The sequence below is a fragment of the Ammospiza nelsoni genome, chromosome 1, assembly GCF_027579445.1.
Source record: "Ammospiza nelsoni isolate bAmmNel1 chromosome 1, bAmmNel1.pri, whole genome shotgun sequence".
NCBI lineage: Eukaryota > Metazoa > Chordata > Aves > Passeriformes > Passerellidae > Ammospiza > Ammospiza nelsoni.
In genome coordinates this window covers 114949877-114971184 of record NC_080633.1, presented here as the reverse complement: position 1 = coordinate 114971184, position 21308 = coordinate 114949877, and the positions used below count along the sequence as shown (strand labels likewise).

General features: G+C 37.8%; 1 protein-coding gene across 1 annotated transcript in view; it reads right to left on the bottom strand.

The window, feature by feature from the left end:
* Positions 1-8363: 8363 nt before the first annotated feature.
* LOC132079350 (lipoxygenase homology domain-containing protein 1-like) overlaps positions 8364-21308 on the bottom strand; it is a 116605-nt gene continuing 103660 nt past the window's right edge. The window contains 7 exon segments of the mRNA XM_059481884.1: positions 8364-8433; positions 11090-11165; positions 14014-14092; positions 15555-15840; positions 16056-16134; positions 18166-18241; positions 18431-18585. Of these exon segments, the coding sequence (XP_059337867.1) occupies positions 8364-8433; positions 11090-11165; positions 14014-14092; positions 15555-15840; positions 16056-16134; positions 18166-18241; positions 18431-18585 (821 nt within the window).

Here is a 21308-nt window from a genome sequence, read left to right as displayed (position 1 = left end):
AAGTCATATGGACAGCTGAGAAATCTGCCTTCTAACTCTTAAATGTACATGGTAAGTATAAAATTGCCTTTAGGAAATTAGCTTTTACTGATGTATATCCCAGATTTCAAGAAAAGACTGCAGCATGCATTACAGTATTCAGAGTGCTGAACACACAAAAATCAAACTTTGGAAGGTGAAAAGCACACAGGAAACTAATTTGACTACTTATTTTGCATGTTATCACACAAGAGTCTTTTAATTACATTGTCACACAATGGTTCTTAAATAATACACATTTGCTATGCAGTCTCTGTTACAATGGTATACTGCACTTTATTTCTATTCCTTTTGGAACCCTGTATTTTATTCTCATTACAATCTACATGATCTTTCTTGCCTGAGACTTGTAATACAAATTGCTTTATCTCAAGATATCTTTTAATAATGCAGTCAGCACGTATATAATACAAAATATTCACTTAAGGTCCCTTTCAACCCAAACCATTCTATGATTCATTCTATGGTTCCAGGATTACCTTGTGAGCAGTGAAGGTGCTTAATGACAAAGCTAATTTAGCTGCAAGCTTGTGGTTTATAACCAACAAGTTTTCAGTGTTACTCTGTTTCATAGCATGGTTTGGGTTTGAAGGGAATTTAAAGATCATTCCGGTCCAATCCCCTGCTGTGGCCAGGGTCACCTCCCACTTGACTTGGTTGTTCAAAGCCCCATCCAAACTGTCTTTGAACACGACCAGGGATGGGGCCTCCCCAATTTTTCTGGGGAACAATCTGTTCTGGTTCCTCACCACCCTCACAGTAATTGGATTTTTTTTTCCCTAGCATCTTATCTAAACCTGCCCTCTGTCAGTTTGAAGCCATTACCACTTGTCCTGTCACTACATGCCCTTGTAAAAAGTCCCTCTCCAGCTTTCTTGTAGTCCCATTCAGGTAGTGGAAGGTGCTATAAGGTTCCCCCAGAGCCTTCTTGTAGTTATGTCTTCAATAAAATGGTTTAGTGTACACTGTAGGTTACTTTAATTGAGTCTGTTTGACATATACAGGTCTAAAAGATGCCACAAACTTATAATGGAGGTTATAGTGTGATACATGAGTGGCAGTAGGGGATCAGCTGTGCTCCTGGAGCTGAAATCCTAACCTAAATTGCTTGGGCTGCAGGTGGGGTAAGAGAGTAACTCTAAGGTGTCAGATTTAAGAAGGAGGGAATAAAATGGAAGAGATCTAGGTCCAACATACTAAAAGGGCAGAAAGAGGCTCTGAGCAATGCAGGAGATATTTAGGAACCTAAATGGTGTCAGTCTCAGTGTACATCATCTTCAGAAGTCATGGGATCCTGCTTAAGGCTACTCCACTGCTTGCCATTGGAAAAGGTGAGTGCTGGGGCCAAGTGTCCCCAAATCCTCCCCTTCCTGCTCCATATATGAGACAAATTTTCTGGTATATTTGCCCTGAACCAGTTCACTAAAGGATAGCATTTGGTAGAACTAGGAGCTGACCCATCTTCCAGGAAGACCAGTTCACCCCAGTGGGCTCAGACCTGTAAATCTGAAAGGTATTCAGTTCACAAGATAATTTGTTGGAGGTGCGGGGACAGTTTTACACTTTTTTTCCTAGATGTTTTCCTCTCCTCTCCTCTCCTCTCCTCTCCTCTCCTCTCCTCTCCTCTCCTCTCCTCTCCTCTCCTCTCCTCTCCTCTCCTCTCCTCTCCTCTCCTCTCCTCTCCTCTCCTCTCCTCTCCTCTCCCTTTTTGTTGGTTGGTTAGGTTTGCTGTGTTTGGATTCAGCCACTGTTGCATTTGAGAGGGAAATAATATTCTTTCACACTGATTTTCATATTAACAATAGCTCTCTGTGACAAGACAGGAGTGCAATAGATGAATATTTAAACTTAAATTAAAGGTTGTTTGATACTTGATAAGAGGAATGTCTTCTGGTTTGTTTTCTCACTTTAAAGATAACAAATGAAAAGGATCCCAAATAATAATAATGATAATAACAACGGAACCAAATTTCCTCTCTGTTAGACTGGCATAACTTCTGTGGAGCTGTATCAAGGCCAGAAGTGTTTGTATACTCACTGTGTACAAACCAGCATGCATTCAGCAAGGCAATGTTGTTACTAAACCTCAGAAATTATTAATTACAAAATATAATTGAAGGATAAAAATGAGATTGCAGACATAAATACATATTTCATAAACTAAGCACAGACAACCAAGTACGTTCATTTCTCATGTAAAGTTAGTTTTTCTCTGAAGGAGATTTTATTCATACTTCCTTTTTCATCTGTTTTTAAAGAAAACATTTTTATGTGTACCACTGCTTTTGCTTTGTTCTGAGTTGCATCTGTTTCCCATTTTTGCCCCTTAGAACCTTGGTCTACTTTAGGAATACTTTTTGTGTATGTACATGTCCTTCTGTCATTTCACTCTAGACCACTCAAACCTAAATGTCCAGGAAGCAAGATTCCAATCCTCTTATCTTTACTCTAAAGTATTCTTTAGTTCTTCACATCCTAACAATGATATTTTTCCATCTCTTCTTTAGCTGTGCTGTACAGTCTGCCCTTTCAAAGTACACTTGAACTTATGCTTGTATAGCTCTCATTTTGCCATTAGAATATCATTATACTCTACAGGTCTAATCAATTCTTGCATGCATCCTTCAAAATTATTCCAAAATCTATTTTCTTTTGCTTGGCAGTATTTTGTCAATTGCAGTTTAGTGCTTTAGTTTTTGCACTTTCTTCTAGTTCAGACCAACTGAAGCGTTAGAATAAGCTCTTTGTACCTAGATTTGACACCCTCTGGAAGCATTCTGGCACAAAAGCCTGCCTTTCTTCCTCTAGTCAGTCTTTTAGGGAGTAGTTCTGCATCAAGGAGGAGTTGTGCATAATCCTGCTGTCCTGGCAGGGCTTGCAGTGCTGAGCAGAGCTCCTGAGCAGCCCCTCTTAGAAACAAAGTCCTAAGGGGTTCCCTAGTGATCCTTCCTTCCTTCCGCCACTTCCTTCCGCCACTTCCTTCCTTCCGCCACTTCCCTCCGCCACTTCCCTCCTTCCCTCCCTCCCTCCTTCCCTCCCTCCCTCCCTCCCTCCCTCCCTCCCTCCCTCCCCTTCCTTCCTCTCCTGTAGGGTTTTCTGTGAGCTGTTTAGGTGGCCTGGAAAGGCCCAGGGATGGCCTTGAAGAGCCGACGCTTCAAAGGACGAGGAGAGACTTCTGATCTTGTCTCGGTCTTGGTGTTTATTAATTGTTTATCTAAAAGATTTTCTTTCAGCCCGACAGAGGTCTGCACAGCAAGTCAGCCATGGGCACACTGCGAGCCCCCGGGGCGGTCACTTATCTTTATACCCGAAGTTACGTGTACAATATTTATCATTTCTCCCCAATACCTTCTACCCTTATTAACCGGTGCACTTTTAGTAATGACCAATCCCAAAGTGCCACCACCACCACAGAAGATGGAGGCCAAGAAGAAGAAGAAGAAGGACAGGACACGCCCCAATTCCTCCATCTTACTTCTTTAGACCCCCCTGTACCAAGATCCTAAACCCTGTGTTTTACACTTTAACTAACTTATCCCTTCACCATTCACCCAGTGAATTCCTCCCAGTCCTCATACAGGTCTCATCTCCTGTGTAGGATCAAAATCCTGCCACCAGACACTTCTGGCAACATTCCAGGATTCCCGAGCCCCCCAAGGGTGGTCTCGGCCTCTCTGCACCTCCATCCTGAGGTGCTGAGATCCCACACTCTCCAAGGCACCCAGTGTCTTTTCCTGCACTGTGTTTCTGTTTAGATGTGTTTGACACAAAACTGGGCTGACTTGATGGAGACTCTGATGAACATTTATTTTCTCATTCAGTCGCTCAGACATAGTCTCACTCCTACATCTTCCATACACCTGGCTTTGTCTTTCCATGTTAAAACAGTGCCCTCAGGCACAGATGCACATGAAATCAATTTCTTTAGGAGCATCAAGTAAGAACCATTCTACAAGATGTTCATAGGTTTCAGGTATTTTCAATAGATTTATGTTTAAACTGTACACACAGGTGTCAGTGGAACTTGTAAGCTAGGCTGTGTGTTTAACATTTATGTACTAAAGCATTTAATTGTCTTTTTGCCCAACTAACTTCCTTCAAACAGGCACGTGGCACTGTATGCTCTGATACCTAAGATACTTCATTGCAAAGGGAGGATACATTTCCTTTCAATTAGGACAATATTTCTGCAAATTAACATAAGGAAAAATCAGAAATATATTTGTAAATCATTACACCGTTTAGAAAATTAATAATAAAATACTATATATTTTTAGAAGTATAAACATCAATTGGTTTCTGTCTTTAGCTTTAAATTATTTTTTTTACACACACTACATGAGATCTCAAAGGAAGAGACCCAGTGCTGTGGGGTTCTTAGGTGTGCACTTAAATTAAGGTGGAATTTAAATCAGAGCAGTGGGAATGATTATTATATCCTTATTGTTTAGGCAAACACATTTTAGGTACATACTTAAATTTCATGGTGAATTGTGTAATTTGTTTTATTATCTTTCCAGATGTCTAAACATGAGAAATATATGAATAGATTCAACTGTACACTCCGGATAGATAGATGCATAGATGGATGGATGGGTGGATAGATAGATAGATAGATAGATAGATAGATAGATAGATAGATAGATAGATAGATAGATAGTTTGATTGATTCCTGGTTTAAACAGACAGAATAGCCATGCTTTGAAGACAGTATATGGATTTTTAAATTATCTATGGAAGAAGAAATTATTTATTGGGATTTTTTAAAGATTTTACTCAGAATTTCTTAAATTGACATTTATTATTTAGAAATGGATGTCAGTCACTTTTCAAGTTGCTTCATAGCTTGTATTTAAATTTATAATCAAAGATAGACATAAATATATAAGGAATGATAGCAGAAGACAGAGATATAGAAAGATAGTAAGGAAGCAAGCTTGCAATCTTCCACAGTGCTGACAACTCTTTTGCTGCTATTGTGCATGCAAAAAACCACCAAATGCCATGCAAATCACATTTTATGATAAATGGGAAAAGCATTTCTAGAATGCCTAAGGAAACATTAACATGCCTTCTGACACTGTAAGATGTAAATAAGAATTTTCAAAATTTTGAAAAGAAAAAAGTCCCATTTTCTTTCCCCTTCTTGATTCGCTGTTTAAAATTAATTTCAGTCAAGCAAAAGAAAAGTGTTTAGCCACAGCACAGGAAGTTATGACACTACTTTGCGCTGCTAAGAACAGAGGATTTTATTAACTTTTCCAGTCTACTGCCTTTCTTCATGGAGAAGTGCAAAGAACCATTTCAGGCTGCTTTGTGAGCAGATGTTGTTTATGTTTGCAAAGACATTTATAAATACTAACAATGAAGGACTAGATGACATTCATCCAAGATGTCTAAAGGAACTCAGAGGAGCACTTGGTACTTCCTTTTTTCTTACTCTCATGCCATTTCCACAACTGACAAACTACAGGATGGATAGATGCAATACAACTGCTCATATGTACTTAAAAGCAAGGAATCCTCTCTTATGTATGATGAGTTTCAGAAAAACAGTACTTGGAGTTGCTGGGAATATTAAATGGTCCAGTGAGCCAGTTAGAACATGATTATATTTTTTTCAAACCCTTATCAGCAGCAAAAGAAACTGAGATACTTAAGGGCTTAAAAGGGCAGAAATGTATCATCGAGATCAACCTAATAATAGACATATAACAGCACACCAGGAGAGGTGGATGAGGAAAAAAGATGGAGTTAACTGGACTCTAATGGACATTTTTTGAGTTGATTTGAGTCTATGATATGGTCTACAGGGTAAATATTTTAGCACCCAACTTCAGGCTTTGTCTGCAGTGCATAATCAAATGTTTAATAATAATAGCAGCAAAATCTTTTAGCCTGCCTTCTTCCACAGATCTTTAGTCAGGTTGCAACACAGAGAGGCAGTAGAAGTCAAACCCTTCTCTCCACTACAGCCTTGCCTGCTCCAGCTGATTGAGTTACCCCACTGCTCCTTCCAAAACTCCTCTGTGTGTCAAATTCCTGGATTACTGGTTGACCCACACAGTCTCTTTTCCATGCTACATCTCTGTTCCCCATGGAAGCATCAGCAGTGTTAGTATCTGCCCAGGCTCTCCATAGGCAGGGCAGGGTGTTGGGAGGAAAAAGCAGGGCAGCACCCTTGCTGTGGAGGAACAGCAGAGTGCACACAAAGAGGCACCTTTGTAATGTCCCTGCCTTTGGCCAAAAAATCATCCCACTGGCAAGGGACTGAGATTAAGTGACTTCTGTGCCAAACACAGCACACATCATGTGGAAGAAGCACATTTGGGATTTGGCACTGGTCACGAGCTAAATATGCTAACTGGCATGTCTTCCAAGCAAGACCTGAGCTTGTGGGTGTTATATAGTATTTCACATTTTCTTATTAAAGTGTAATGCCCTGGTATTGTGTGCTGCAAGCACCCATGATGCTCTTGAAATGAAACCCTCTGCAGTGCTGGTCCCATTATTGAAAGGGTTAGAGAGTTGTGTACATGGCTCTGGATCCAGGGAAGCAAATCCAAAACCTGATTTGGACACTGTATAGGTAGAGAAAATAATTTTCAAGAATGGAAGGCAGATCACAAGAAGGGTATCCACTCTTAGTAAAGAAAAACAGATTAGGAAGGCATTATTTACACTTGATAAATCAGAAAGGCATCAAAGGGAGCTAGTATTACAAACTATTAATGAAACACATAATAATGAAACAAATCACATAATAGATCACAACGAAGTGATTCAGTGTAATGAATACTGATACCAAGTAAGTGAACTGTGGGCTCTGGGGATACAATTTCAAATCTGTTCCAGTGAGTGTGGTAGGACTGTGAGCAGGAAAAAAAAAGGGAGAAGAGTTTGAGTGTTCCATTGCTCACATTGACCACATCCTCACCTTACAATAGTTGTCCTTTTGATGACATAGGTAGATAAAAATTATATTTAAATATATATTACCTACCAAGGCCAAATATAGGCATTTATTATTTCTTCTTGTGTCAAGGTAACAATGGGATCTCATCAGATGTCAGCCAACTGTCCTAATTTCACAGAATAGTGTGAGTAAATAAACATAAAACATATTTAAAAAGACAGCCAGACAATATTTTATCAACACAGCTTACAAAGTCATTTATTTCTTATAATTATAGAAAGCCCATTGCTGCTCAGAACATAGCAACCTTGTCTTGAGGGTGAAACAAGTCTAAAATTCAAATCTTCAGTAAGATTTTGGATTTTGGAGGTACAATAGGTGAAGTCTTTGATTAAGAGAGGGATGCCTTACATAGCTTGTATAAAATATTTGCATTTTGATCACATACATGAAACCTCAGGTGGTGTGCAAGTCCTGATTACATTTCAGACTTGTCGGTATCCTAAATCCTTCCGAAGTCAATTCTGGTGATATCAAAGCCTACCAAATCAAACATTAACTTTTGAATTTACAGCTAAATAAATTTTTTTTTACTGTGCATTTGCAAAAAAAAAATTTGGTCTTTTTTTTTGTTTGTTTTTCTTTGTCATGAAGGCGTTCGCACATGTGGCACTGGAAAGCTGGTTTGATAGCTAGAGAGGCACTGCAAAAATCATCAAGCTGAGCAGGGAGCTGCCTCAGCCTGCCTCAGCTATTGCAGTGCTGCTGATAACAGCCTCTCTTAAGAGACCCTTCGGATCTAAAGGTTCTCAGCTGAGGTTCTGGCTCAGCTACAGGATTTTACAATCAAATGCCAGCGAGAGGCTTGCCCACACAGGGTGAACTTCTGAATAACAAGATCTTTATTACTCTCTGTTATGGACTTAAGAGAAGCCAAGTAAGGCTTCAGTAAGGCTGAAGAGTTTTGCAGTTTGTTTGGAAAATGATTTTGAAAATATCTAAATTTTAATAAATTATGAAAATGAAAAAATATCATCAAATGAATACATACTGACAGATTTGAAATGAGCTAAATTTAGCTTTCCCACAGATCGCTACTGAAGCACAAATATTTGAGTATGTTACTACATATGTAACTACATACTACAATTATGATTGCTCAGTTCAAGTCCACAGAGCTGTGTTACAGATTTAAGTTTCTGATATCTAAATTTCTGTCATGCAAAGATTTTGAGCATCTATAATAAGATCAGAATTCTGTGTTCACATTAGACATATTTAATTTACTGTGATGTTTCTAATACATTGTTTTGACTTTTCTTCACAATAATTACAATGCCTTCAGAATTATAAAAGACATGTAAATCAAATCAGCATGGATTTGGAGAAGCATCACACTCTGAAAGAATCAGAAATCAAGCAGCTGTGGATAAAGCTGCACTATGGTGAGGCCATCATTTTCATCTTCAGAAAGCCACCTTAAGGGAAAAACAAAAACCTGTCATAGACACAGCATATATAAAACTTAAGAAAGACAATTTGTGAGAGCCTGGTTCTGCACCTTTGATTTTCTAGGATAGTTTTTACATTGGTTTTTAGAGAAGAAAAAGCCAACTTGAAGAAAATAGTGACTTTTAAAATTTTTGTTTTCACATAGCATTCACATATGTGTAATTTTAAAGTGTAATTAACTTTATTAATATATTTATTACATATAAATTAATTTTATTTTTGGTCATATAGGTAACTAGTAAACTGCTCTAAAGAATGACAATAAAATCAGGATAATTCAGAGTAGAGAAACATGTTCTGTGACAGCAAGTTATTCTCCTTGTAATTAATTCTAGAAACTCTGTCTTTTCCATATCTCTTTGTTGCTTCACAAAATACTGAGTTGCATGATGGGCCCAATCCTAGCTCTGTAAGAGCCTATGGAGCTTTTACTGTTGATTATATGAGAAACAGGCCTGAGTCCAAAGTTTGGGTAGACTGATTTTAACTGGAACCAAAAATTAATACAGTGGTATTAATTTCCAAAGAGAGTTAAAAATCTTCTGTACTTTGAAAGGTGTATGACAGTCTGCCTGATTTGATATCTACATGTGTGGGAGAGATTCCCAGACAATAAGTACAGCATCAAAGTAGCTCACATCTGAAGCTGCACCATTCAGCAGCTGGGAGATATGGCTGAAGATAAACAGGTCCAGGCTGATTTTGGCAGCTAAAATTGCATGTGGAAGTCACAGAGCCTGGAAATGTGTGATGTGTAAGCTAGACAACAGGCATTTAATGAGTTAGCAAAGGATTCAGGTTTCTCAGTGATTAATGTCTTTTAGAGATGTTTTTTGCTTTGGAGGAGTCCTTTTTATGTGAGAGAATGAGCCCATTCCCCATTCCCTCCGTAGGCCATGAGATGAGGAGTTCCATGAGGAGCTCCATGTCTCAGCTGGAAGAGGACCATGAACTTAGAGTTCCCTCTATCTGAGAAGCCCCTGGGTCTCTGAGTACCCTGGGGTTAACCTCTAATCTCTTCTACTGAATAACTTCCAGTTTTAGTAGGGTTTATATACTTCAGAGTAGGCACATAGTCCACCAAGCCTCAGTTAAATGTTCTTGTCAGGTGCATGTAGAATCAATCTGTGCCAGTCACTCGCCCACATCAATGATGTGATTCCAGTTCTTGTGCCAGTCTCTTATATACCTTTGCACTTTTACTATAAGATTCTAAATAAAATTGAAAAAAAACAAATATCTGGAAAAAAATGTTTGCTGCAGTCTATCTCCTGCAAGAATCTTCCTATGATTGGTGTGGTCTGAAAACTCTTACAAGCAGAAGGGGTGAAGTGGCATGAAATCCCGAAAATCCTGTCATGGATTGTGTTGCACATCTGAATGATATTGTGGGTTAAGAGCTTTGCTTAATGCCCACTAACTTAGATTTAGGTATCTAGTAGATTAGAGAGTGTCTGAGCACGCCTTTGGAGGAAGTTGAAGCAAGGGAAGTTTATTGTTGTTGGAAGAAGTTTGAGGTTGTTGAGGTCAATAACAACCTCACTCTTGTGATTTAGACTGTAGTGACCAACTGAGTATCAAAGAACTTCAAAAGTTACCTTTTTTTGGTACAGGGGCTGGGATTTGGCTTCCATTAATTGTCAAGTTTACAGAAATATTTAAGAAAAGGATAAAATTAAATATTCTTGGCTACCATTTCTGTTTTCAGATTACCAGGTAACATTCTCTTTCTAGATACAGGGAACTTGTAAATTTTTACACTTCTGTGTTCTCCAGATGCATTTAAAAACTAATTTCCACTTGGAAGGACATGAATATGTTTCCATCAGTTATTTATTCTGAAATTCTTCAAGCCATGAATGATATATTGTAGTGAACAGTCACTCTAAATGCACTCCTTCAATTTAATTTCCAGTTTTTGAAACTGTGTTGTTTCAGTTGATGCAGGCTCATGTGCACCCTGTTTTTGTACAACAGTAGCCCTTTACCCAAGCAAGCCAGTACCTAAATACATTTCTAAATTTAGATCATTACACTTCTACATAACATTATATAAAGCTTTTTTTTTATCTTTATCCCATTTGCTGAATGTCTTGGGCCTATACTAAGCAAACATTGAAACAAAAGGATTCTAATGCTTTAATTTTGCCTTTACTTAATAAAATATACTACTTCTTCCACGAGTTTTGAATCTATGTTGCCATGTTCCACTGTCTTCCTTTCTGGTTCCCTTCCATGCCTGTTTGCTTACACCTGATATGTTTGCCAGAGCTATTTATGTGCTAATGCTTGTGTAGTGGTTCACCAGACACCTTCTATCCCTTGAATTCAAAATGTGTCTGAATACTTTCTCTTGGCAAAGGCATTAAATTATGTCTCTCCCTCCTACAATCACCCAGTTTTAATTGAGTGGAAAAATCTAGTGTCTTCCCCTAGCAATTCTCCTGACAATTTAGTTTCAAGTTGGCCAGGGGGTTCAAAAGTCATTGGGGATGGACTGATAAAAACACAACATTGTTAAAAAAAAATCATTACTGTCTTAGAAAACCAGACAGAAGCAACTGAGAGACTTGTGAAAAAGAAAACAGCATGTACAGAGGGATGATGGACTGATCTACTGACCTGTTACAGTTGAAGCAATGCACTGAATTCCTAGCTGCATCTGTGATTTCCACTTTGTCTAGAAACCAGCCACTTGCTGTAGAAGGAAAAAAAAAGAAAAGAGCAAATTTAATATAAACAAAACACAAATACAGCATAAGAAAGGTTTCTAATTTCATTTCCCAAACCCCATGTGGTTCGGTACTTCCAAGTATATTCAACATCAATAATAAAACTGAAACACCGATGATTCAAATTACTACCAACTTCTCTCAGTTTTACAGGGAAGATCTTTGATGTTTTTGACAGAAAATGTAATGGGAGATTTTTGTTACGACTTAACTTATTTTTCCAGATTGGATAGAACAGGCAGTAAGACAAATGAAACAGAGTGCATGGTAATATTGAATACACTCTTGAAAACCCATTCTGCCCTTTCAGGTACTTGGAAATACACTCAGAATGCACCCCTAGTGGGCATTCTACTACTCTTTTCTAACTATTTTATTGATATGGATGTCAACTAAGTGATGAAACTGAATGCTTCTCATATCCCTATTTTTCCAGTAGTCATGACTCAGAATAGCAGCTTCATTTAAGCCAACACTTATACTTGTTTCAGCTTTAAGAAGATACTAAATATTCTACTTTAATCCCCTGTTTTGCTGTGTGAAGAAATACCTTCATTGCTGTGATATAGAATTTTATTTCATAGAACATCAAAATATTAATATTTTAAAACCAAAACTTTTATATATATACATAAAAAATATTGTATATGTTTTATATATACAATGTCTGTGCTGATATCTTTAGTTGTCTTTGCCAAGGAAAATACTTAATGAAAACATTTTAAAACTAATTAGTATCATACTGCTAGTACCTGACAACATTTTGATAGTCTTTACATGTCCTAGAGATAAAGAACTAGATCCTATCTAATTACTTTGGTTTTCAAATATTTGCATGAAGTACTAAGTAGGCAAAAACCAGTAAAATATTTTTATTCTAAATGCTAAATTTTAATTGTACATGCTAAAAATGTAATATTAAAATTTTTGCAAATTGTGTCAGTTTGGATAAAATGTAAAGGTACAGCGATGTTTCCTTTTATTCAATGACATTTTCAAAAAAATAGCTGGGTTAAGTAGGCCATGAAGGTGTCTAGGTATTCCACCTTCAATTTGCAAGATCCATTTATTGATATTCTGAAGTACTTTTGAAACTCTTTTAATGAAACCTTGGGAATGGTTTAATATATCATAGACTCTACTTGGAATAGATGACCTTTCATGAAATCTCTAAATCAGAGTCAAGATGATCAGCAATAAAATTTTACAACCTCTCAAATTTACACGACACTTTACAAAAGAATAGAAAGGCAAGTTTGCTCTCTTGAAAAGATTAAAATCTAACACTTCATCCTTTATTGACAAAACTCCAACAGACCTCACTGAAATCTCCAGGTATGGAGAAATCTAGAGGTAGCCAGGATATGTTAGCAAACAGATGAAACATCCCAAAGAGTTACTGTAACATTTTAGGAAGCTTGTGGGGATAATAGCTGATGCAACAAATGACACTTGGAGGGAATTTCAAAGAAATATTTAGAGGAAGGTTGTCATGTCTAAGATGAGTCAACACATCCCAGCTGTGTTAGAAAGGCACTATTAGCAGCTATGTGATGTTGATCAGGACATAGAGAGGGGAAATAATAATGTTGTTGATAGATCAGGACTCAGGAAATAAAAGTTTAATCTATAATTTCGCCTGTAGACTTCTGTGCAACTCTCAGTACTAAAAGTTGGCCATTGTGGAGTTCCCTTCCCAGATCAGATCTAAGCTGGACTGTGTGCATGCATAGCAGTTATCACAAATAAGATGAAAGTCAGCAGGAAAATCTTGTTTATTATAGATCTTTCAACAGGTTTGGTGTTTTTTCTGTTTTCAACACCGTGAAATAAACTACATGACTGGGTGGTTAGGAAAATAAAAAAGCTGTTCAACTTTCTCCAAATAGGAAATGCTATTTGCAGAATTTTTCTTGGTATATCCTAGAAATTATAAACCTTTAGGCACTTTGTTATGCCTCATAAACTTAGATTAATCAAATTTTATTAAGCCTAAACCTATTTCTTTGAGATGGGTTAAGCAAACTTCACCTGACCAGAGTATCTTAATACAATCAGACCTTTTTGATTCAACTTATACATTCCCTGCATATTCTGTTTATGTGTTTGTATATCTCTATATGTCTGATATCCGCATATCCCTACAGGTTTTCAGCACTATTAAATGTAAGCTCAAAAGATTATATGCCCTAGTCTCCTGTTTTATTTTTCTGTAAAATTCAGAGTCTAGAGGTTACTGTTCACAGAAACTTTTTCCATTATCATGGGTGGCCATGTTCTATAGCCACAACCTAACTTAACATCAGAGGAGGACCTGGTGCACATTGGTGTTCTCAGACTTTCACAAGAGGAGATCTGTGGCTGTGAGAGGGAGCTACAGCATGCTTTGACCAGAGTGCCCAAACTTGCTCAAATCATGGAAAGTTTAGCCTGCAGTTTGAAAATTCAATCATGTCTTGAACTGATTGAATTCAAGACAATCAATTTTCTTATTGACAATCCATTTTCTGATTGTCCACAAGACAATCATTGTCTTATTTAAGACATCTAATCAGGGGTTTGGCTGACCAATGTTTGAAAGATAAAACTATCTGAGGTTTATTTTAACTAGATCACTGCTAGAAAAAGAATCATAGTATAGTCAAGGGAAATGTGATAGAGAGGGTGAAAACAGGGGCAGCAAGCTGACCTCATTTGTACACAGGTTTGTATTAGCTAGCTGTAGCAGTGGTGTGACTTCAAGCACCTTTCCAAATGTCAGGCAGATCCTTAAGCAGAAGATGTTTGCAAGGCTACTGAACACAGAATACTTACCAAATCCTTTCCCATCGTGGCCAATTTCAATTGAACGTAGGCTGCCTAAGATTTTTGTCTTAATCTTGAAGGTATCAACCTTTAATATTAAAATACAGTTATTAAAAATATGATACTAATGGTTGGAAGCTTACATATTTGTCTAGGTCAGTTCTGAGACCAATTCAAGTATAATAGTAGAAGTTCAGAATAAGTGAACCACCAATGTGGTTTATTTTCCCTACTGATGATGTGTGGCATACGTCCTCTACTATTAGGTCTCAGTTTCAACACAAAATATTCACTTTTCAACTTATAGTATAACAATCCCTACCTCTTTCTTGACTTTCACCTACTGTGAAAACATTTTTGGTCTCATGAATCCTCCACTGCTAGAGTTCTTTAAAATATTTTTAGTATACGATACATAAATAAATGTTCAGGAACATAAAAGTTAAAGGCTTTTGCTACATTAACCATTATTCCTCTCAAATATTATATGATTTAATATAAAATATTACATTATTTCATATTGCAGATTTTTAAAAAGAAATTGTGTTTTCCTAAGACCTTTGACATCACTGGCTACCCATTGACTTAGCTGGATTGCTAACAGGATTTCTACATATCTACTGTTCTTTTTTGAAGGGTAACGACACCTCCTGTGAAGTACCAAGCAAAACTCAAGACACTTTTTTACTTGCTCCTTGCTCGTCTAGGTAGCCAGATTTATTATTCTCCTCAGTACGGAAGAAAATTCATGGGTAAATATCTTTATCTCAGAGATAACTTGGCTGAAGAAACTTCGACTAATTCCAGGCAAAAAGATGATTAATATTGCTGGAAATAATGAGGTAGATCTCTTAAGGGATATATTTTCACTAGAGTTCTAGTTATTTAGTCATTACCTTTCAATAACTCCACAAGAGAAAGTTACAGAGAATATATATATTTCTTTTTTACTTAAGGGTAACCATCATTGTAATCCACTGCACAAGTGGTGAGCAAACAGAGCAGTGTCTTTGACAGAATAATATGTTTATTAAATTAGGAAAACATCCAGACAAGGCACTAGGACATCATGCAGAGAATCTGCATTCTTATGCAAATATCTGTATCTAAACTAAGGGTCTCTGAAAAATAGCCTAAAGCAGGATGGATCTCAGAATCAGGCTGATGTCTATGGTTCCATTTCACCTGGTTTTAGGCTTATACATCCAGGGATGCTCTCAGCACCAGTTTCCATGTCAAAGTAAAATGATGGGATGTAAGAGACTGCTGTGTTCTCATGCAGGATATTCAAGGTGTGTGCAAGAGCACAGGGTAGTGCACACAAGTGCGCAGGCCACTCATGCTGTACATTTCAGAATGAGGAAATACAGAGCTGGGCACGGAAGGGGAGGCAGTGTGAAGATGTATTTGGGAGTAAGGGCGAGCTGAGACTCATGTAGTGATGTGGAAAACAGAATAAATGCCTCAAGTTTTCTAAAGAACTTGCATAGATTTAATGTTTACTTTTTCAGTACAGAAATGGACACAACCTATAAGGTCTGTGTACTTACCTTTCCTCTTTCAAAGGGGTTTTGATGCTCCAGTGACTGAGAGAGTTGAAATGCCTCAGATTTGTCCTCATTCCCAAATAAAATGATATGCACATTGGCATCAGTCCCTGCTCCCCTTTTGTCACCTGTGTACACTTTAATAGTATACTCTGTCAAATTTTTTACTTTGCTTCCTTCTTTATCCAAGTTGTTTTCTATGTCATTCTTTTGTTTCTCTCCTCTAAAAACAAAAGATCTTGGGATTTCTCTCTGTATTTTGGGCTTATTTGCATTCACATAAAATTCTCTGAAAAACAGAACCACATTTGTTTCTTTGTAAGTAAATAATATGTTAAATGAAAAAAATCCTATAATTTATGCGGAACAGTTAAAGATGGGCATATTTTAAAAATATCTATTGAGAGAATCACTCTATGGCATTTACTTTAATTCAGTGTCTGCTCGGTGTTTTCAACTATTATGCTATTAAAAAACATTACTAGCTTTACAAAATATACTCACGCATTCACTTCAAATACATAGATAGGATGCTCCTTTGCAGCTTCTTGCACATGCAATTTTTTAATGTCCAGTTTGCAGTCTGCAAAGAGGGAAAGAACATAGTGAAAATGTTCTATTGCATGACAAGAAATTAGGTAGGATGTTGTTGGTGTAATGATGGCATTCTTACTATATGAAAACTTCATTTTTTTCATTAATTTAGGAATGCCAGCAACTGAGATGAAAGTGCTGTAGCGACTACAAAATTCTTTATTTTGTTCCTGTTTGTGAACCTCAACTTAGAAACTTAGGAGTAAGCATTTTCTTTTTCTTAGTGAAGCAAAGGAGTGTTGTCCTCACTGTCCTTGGATGGGCATGCAGAAAAGCTTCAGCATGACTCAGGCAGGCACATTTGAGAAGGAAGAGCAGAAATACATGTCTGTTGCTTCCTCCTCAGTGACTGCTTGACAAGAGGAATGGAGCTCTATTCCACATGCAGCACAAAGCAGATCTCATTAGGTGGCAGGTGGGAAGTGAGTTCAGCAGCTCCCTGTATCCCCCTGCTGTTTGGGAAACTGCTCTCTGACTTATGCTCCTTGTTGAATTTTCTGCTGGGGGCTTCAGCTGCATGGCCTGAGTGTCTTGCCACTACTCAGTCTACGGCAAAATAAGAGACAATGAAGACTATTCATTTTCCCTTCTATTATTTGTTGCTTCAGTCCTGTTCATTACATCAGTAGGAATCTGGGGAGGAATCCAAGACATTGTGTTACACTCATGGCCTGCCAAGATAAGTGCATAGAAAGAGTCAGAAGATTCAGGAAGGGACCATGAACCCTCTGATCTTAAAAATTTGCTCTCATAAGGAACGAAAGCATAAATGCACTGGAGAACACTGCCCTGACTGATCAGTCCTGCAGGGTACATCTGATTTTGAAGAGATTTTATGGGATTTGGGATTTTTGGTTCAAAGTCTTGGTCCAAAATAGTCTCAGTTTGAACAAGTCTAGTTACAGTATGGACACCCTTACTCCTCTGAAGTGTTTTATCATCTAAGTAACTCCTTGGAAGAAATATCTGTTAAGCATCATCTCAATCCTGTCTTCATAACACACACTGAGCCATTGAGCCCAATGTCCCCTCTTTGTGAACTGTGTTTTCAAACCTGAACGGAAAAGTCTCTCCTGTCACGTTCTCCCTGGTGCCCTTTGGCTACACACAGTTGCCACATTCAGTGACTGTCACTCAGACAGATGGCTGCAGTTACCTTCCACAACTGAGGCTGTGGGAAACAAGAGCAGAGAGCTGCAGCATGGCAGGGCTGTCCCTGTGCTTCCCTTCCCCTCTGGAGTAACTGCAGCCCCACACCGTGTCCCCCTGGGGGTGACCTGTGCTGGGCACAGGATGTGTGACCAGCCAAGAGTTTGTGCCCAAATGTCACCTCACATACTTGGTTGAAACCGGGTGCTGTGCCTAAAAGGTTTTTATGAGGAGCCTCCGGATGAGCAAACAAAAAAAAAAAAAAGATAAAGTGCAAACACAGAACCCTTGCTTCCCAATTACATAGCAATTGGCAATTACATAGCAAATTTCATTAAGGGATTTAAAAAACCTTTATAATTAATTCTTCGAATTAGTAGCATGATAGCCATCCTACAGATAAAGCTGAGAGATGTTGAGATCAAGACAATTTCAAGAAGGTTCAGTGACAAAACTTGCTGACTGCCAAACAGAGGTAAAAATTCCCTCTGAATGTCACAGGGAGAAAACTGAACTGGGGGTGGAAACAGTGAAAATAATTGAATCACAGAAGGAAAATTAAACAATACCAATTTCTTACTTGAATAATAATTATTCTACTAGATAACTTATTAGTAGAGCATGTATTAAGTGCAGAATATAATTATATTCATCATCATTTACTTTCTTGATGCAGTAACGTTATAACCTTTAGATCCCAGGATTTTAATTTGTCAAAATGTAGAATTTTGCTTTATGAAACCCTTCCCTTTAGAAAAAATAGCCAAAAGGATTTAACTAGGATTTAACTCTGGCAGTGACTTTGTTGCCTTTAACAGGATGCTAGCTGTGTGATTTACAGGACTGAGTTTAGAAAGTAAAAGCATTTTACCTGTTTTACTGCTGATCAAAAGAACAATTTTTTCCAGTTCTCCCAAGTCAACAGCATCCACCATAACTGCAAATGACTAAAATAAAATTATTCAGTATTGTATTATAAAACCATGTTTCTTAACTGTAAATGACTAAAATAAAATTATTCAGTATTTTATTATAAAACCATGTTTCTCAACTGTACGGGGAAATTTGAAAATAATATGTAGGAAGTACAAGAATGTATAAAAGGGTAAATTTTAAAGTACTTTAAGACAGAGTACCTCATTTTTCTCTTCCTCCTGTACATTCTGCAATGACTGGAGAAGGGATCTGTCTCCTGTGTCACCATGAGTACCATAGATACATGCAGTCATATGCACTAAATTTCTCTCATTCAAAATATTTCTTGAAAATACTGTTAGATGATATGTAACCACTGCAATATCAAGTAAAAAGAGATCTTGTTAAGACTGTGCCACAACCTTGCCCAGCAATTTGACAACATGGCATTCTACAATCAGATGTAATTAAAATTCAAGCACTTGAAAATAATAGCAAACCCCAAAATTTTTGCATTTTCTTCATAATTGTTTTGCCACCATCTCCCAGATCTGAAATTTGAGAAGGGAGGCTGGACCATCCCAAAACAAAAATGAAAGGATTGCATTTGGGAGGTTTAATTCTTGGATCGCTGTGTCAAAGAGCAGCAAGAATGGACCGGCCCCACAAGAGCGGACAAGGTAGAAGCTGAGCACAGCCCCAGCTGAGGCATTGCCCTCTCTGACCACGTTCTGCAGCATCTGCATGAGGCAGGCAGAGATGTCCAGAGTCCCAGATGCAGCAAACAGTGAAAAAGACCTGGGATACATCCTGGGATTGAGCTGGGGGCAGAAGGAGAAAGGGCCAGAGAAGGAATGCGAATAAGGCTACAACATAAGTCCAAGGTCTGTACAGGAGAGGGGGGCAGACAGAGAACCAGAGAAAGATGCACATGACATGAGGCTCAGGCATGATCTGACTGGGGCATCTTCTGCCTGTGACGGTGTTCACAGGGGTTCCTGGATGAGGGAAGAGATGAAGGATCTGACTCTATGTTTTAGAAGGCTTGATTTATTATTTTATGATATATATTACATTAAACTATACTAAAAGAATAGAAGAAAAAGTTTCATCAGAAGGCTAGCTAAGAATAGAACAGCAAAGAATGATAACAAAAGCTTCTGTCTCGGACAGAGAGTCCAAGCCATCTGACTCTAATTGGCCATTAATTAGAAACATCTAAGATGGGCCAATCAAAGATCTACTTGTTGCATTCTACAGCAACAGATAATCAATGTTTACATTTTGTTTCTGAAACCTCTCAGCTTCTCAAGAAGAAAAATCTTTAAAAAAGAATTTTTCATAAAGTATGTCTGCGACACTCTGCCCATCATGGCTGGAGGTTCCAGGGGAGTCCAAGGCAAGCCAGGTCTGTGACTCGTGGTGGCCCTGGTGCACTGGAGCCAGGTGGAGAGGCTGCATTCATGAACTTTGGATCAGATCATACAGGGGATAGCGCTGGGAGAGTCCATTGTACAGAGGAGGGCAAGTGAGGGAAATTAATGTAGGCGAGGGTAGGAGGGCTAAAATACTTAAATAATGTCTTTGTTTGGGTAATGTGACCAGATCACAAGTGTAGCCACCAGCTTTTATCTCTTTAGTGTACTGAATAAATTGGAAAGGGAAAGATTAAAGGAATCTCTGAAAAGAAATTACATACAACAAGGGTAACATATATGAATGTTACAACTCCATTAATTTTATAAAATTCTAATTATTTCATAAGATTGGGATGAATTACAGCTCTCTTTTAAAGTTCTGGGAATAATCAGCTTGAAAATAGCATAATAAGGGGTTTTTTTACCTTTTCAATATTTAACTGTTTTGCCTTAAAAACTACAGTAGTGCAAAATTGACCTTCTGAACAGTCCTGTGTGTGAGAGGAGAGAGACAGCACCATGTCATCCCTGGGGATTCCTGAGGTGTAAGCATCTCAAAGGAAGGTACAGTAAAAGGAAAGTACTTATGTATATACCCAGCTGGAGGCCTCTGCTCATTAATGCACCCAAAGGCACAAGTGTGCACAAGTGCGGATCTCAGGGGTCTGCACTCTATCAACTGCATTTTGATGGCTTCAATTAGCCATTAGCAAATGCTTCATCACAATCCCAAGCAAGCTTTTTTTACAAAAGGAAAATATAACAGATAAAATACTAAGGCACTTTATAAATGACAGAGCTGTATCTGAAATTTAATATCACATGGCTTCTGGTTATGGTGAGTGTGATTAGCTGCTTTCCATTCCAATTAATACAATACTGGTTTTGCTTTTAGCTGATAAAAGGGAGAAAATAAATTAGGTTTAGAAAGCTGTCAAAAAGCATATCTGGTTTCCACAATAAATTGCAAGTAAATTTGTCTCTAAAGATCACTTTGAACTCCACGTGTACCACCTGCTGTGGAGCTGCTTAAAGCTCTCTTGGACATAAATGGCAAAGATTTGAGGGAATCACTATCCTAGTTGTTTTTTTTTCTTCACTGGTTACAAATCCCTCCTTGAAAATATCTAAAGCATGGGTGGAAAGAAATAAAAACTACAGAAATTAACTATTTCATTTGTTTGTTCTTTTAACTAAACCTATGGATAATATAACACCTATTCGTTGCTTGTGATGGTTTTTGTCTGTTGATTTTAGAATAGTTGCAAAGAACAAAAATATTACCAAAAAAAAAAAAAAAAAAAAGGGAAGAATGAGGAAATTACTTTTTCAACGAAGAGGTCAGTGACAGAGACAGAGCCAAGGTCATGAGGACTCCAGTCTCATCCCCCTTTTATCACCCATGCTGCATCTTTCTCTCCTCATTTCTGTGGACTTGTACCTGTATCCTGAATACTTCTGCATGTGACAGTGATCACTCCTTTGCAAGGGGTGCACTCATGTGCTTTATGTTAATCTGAAGGTCCTCTTTGTTTCAATCTTGTGTGTAGGAGATGAAAACCATTGAGTCCTGTTCTGTACCCATACTGTGTAAGTGGACAAGTGAAAATAACACCTTTAAGCAATAGAAATCTAAAGCCTAGACACAAGTTTTAGATTTTCAATTGCTTCCAAAATATGC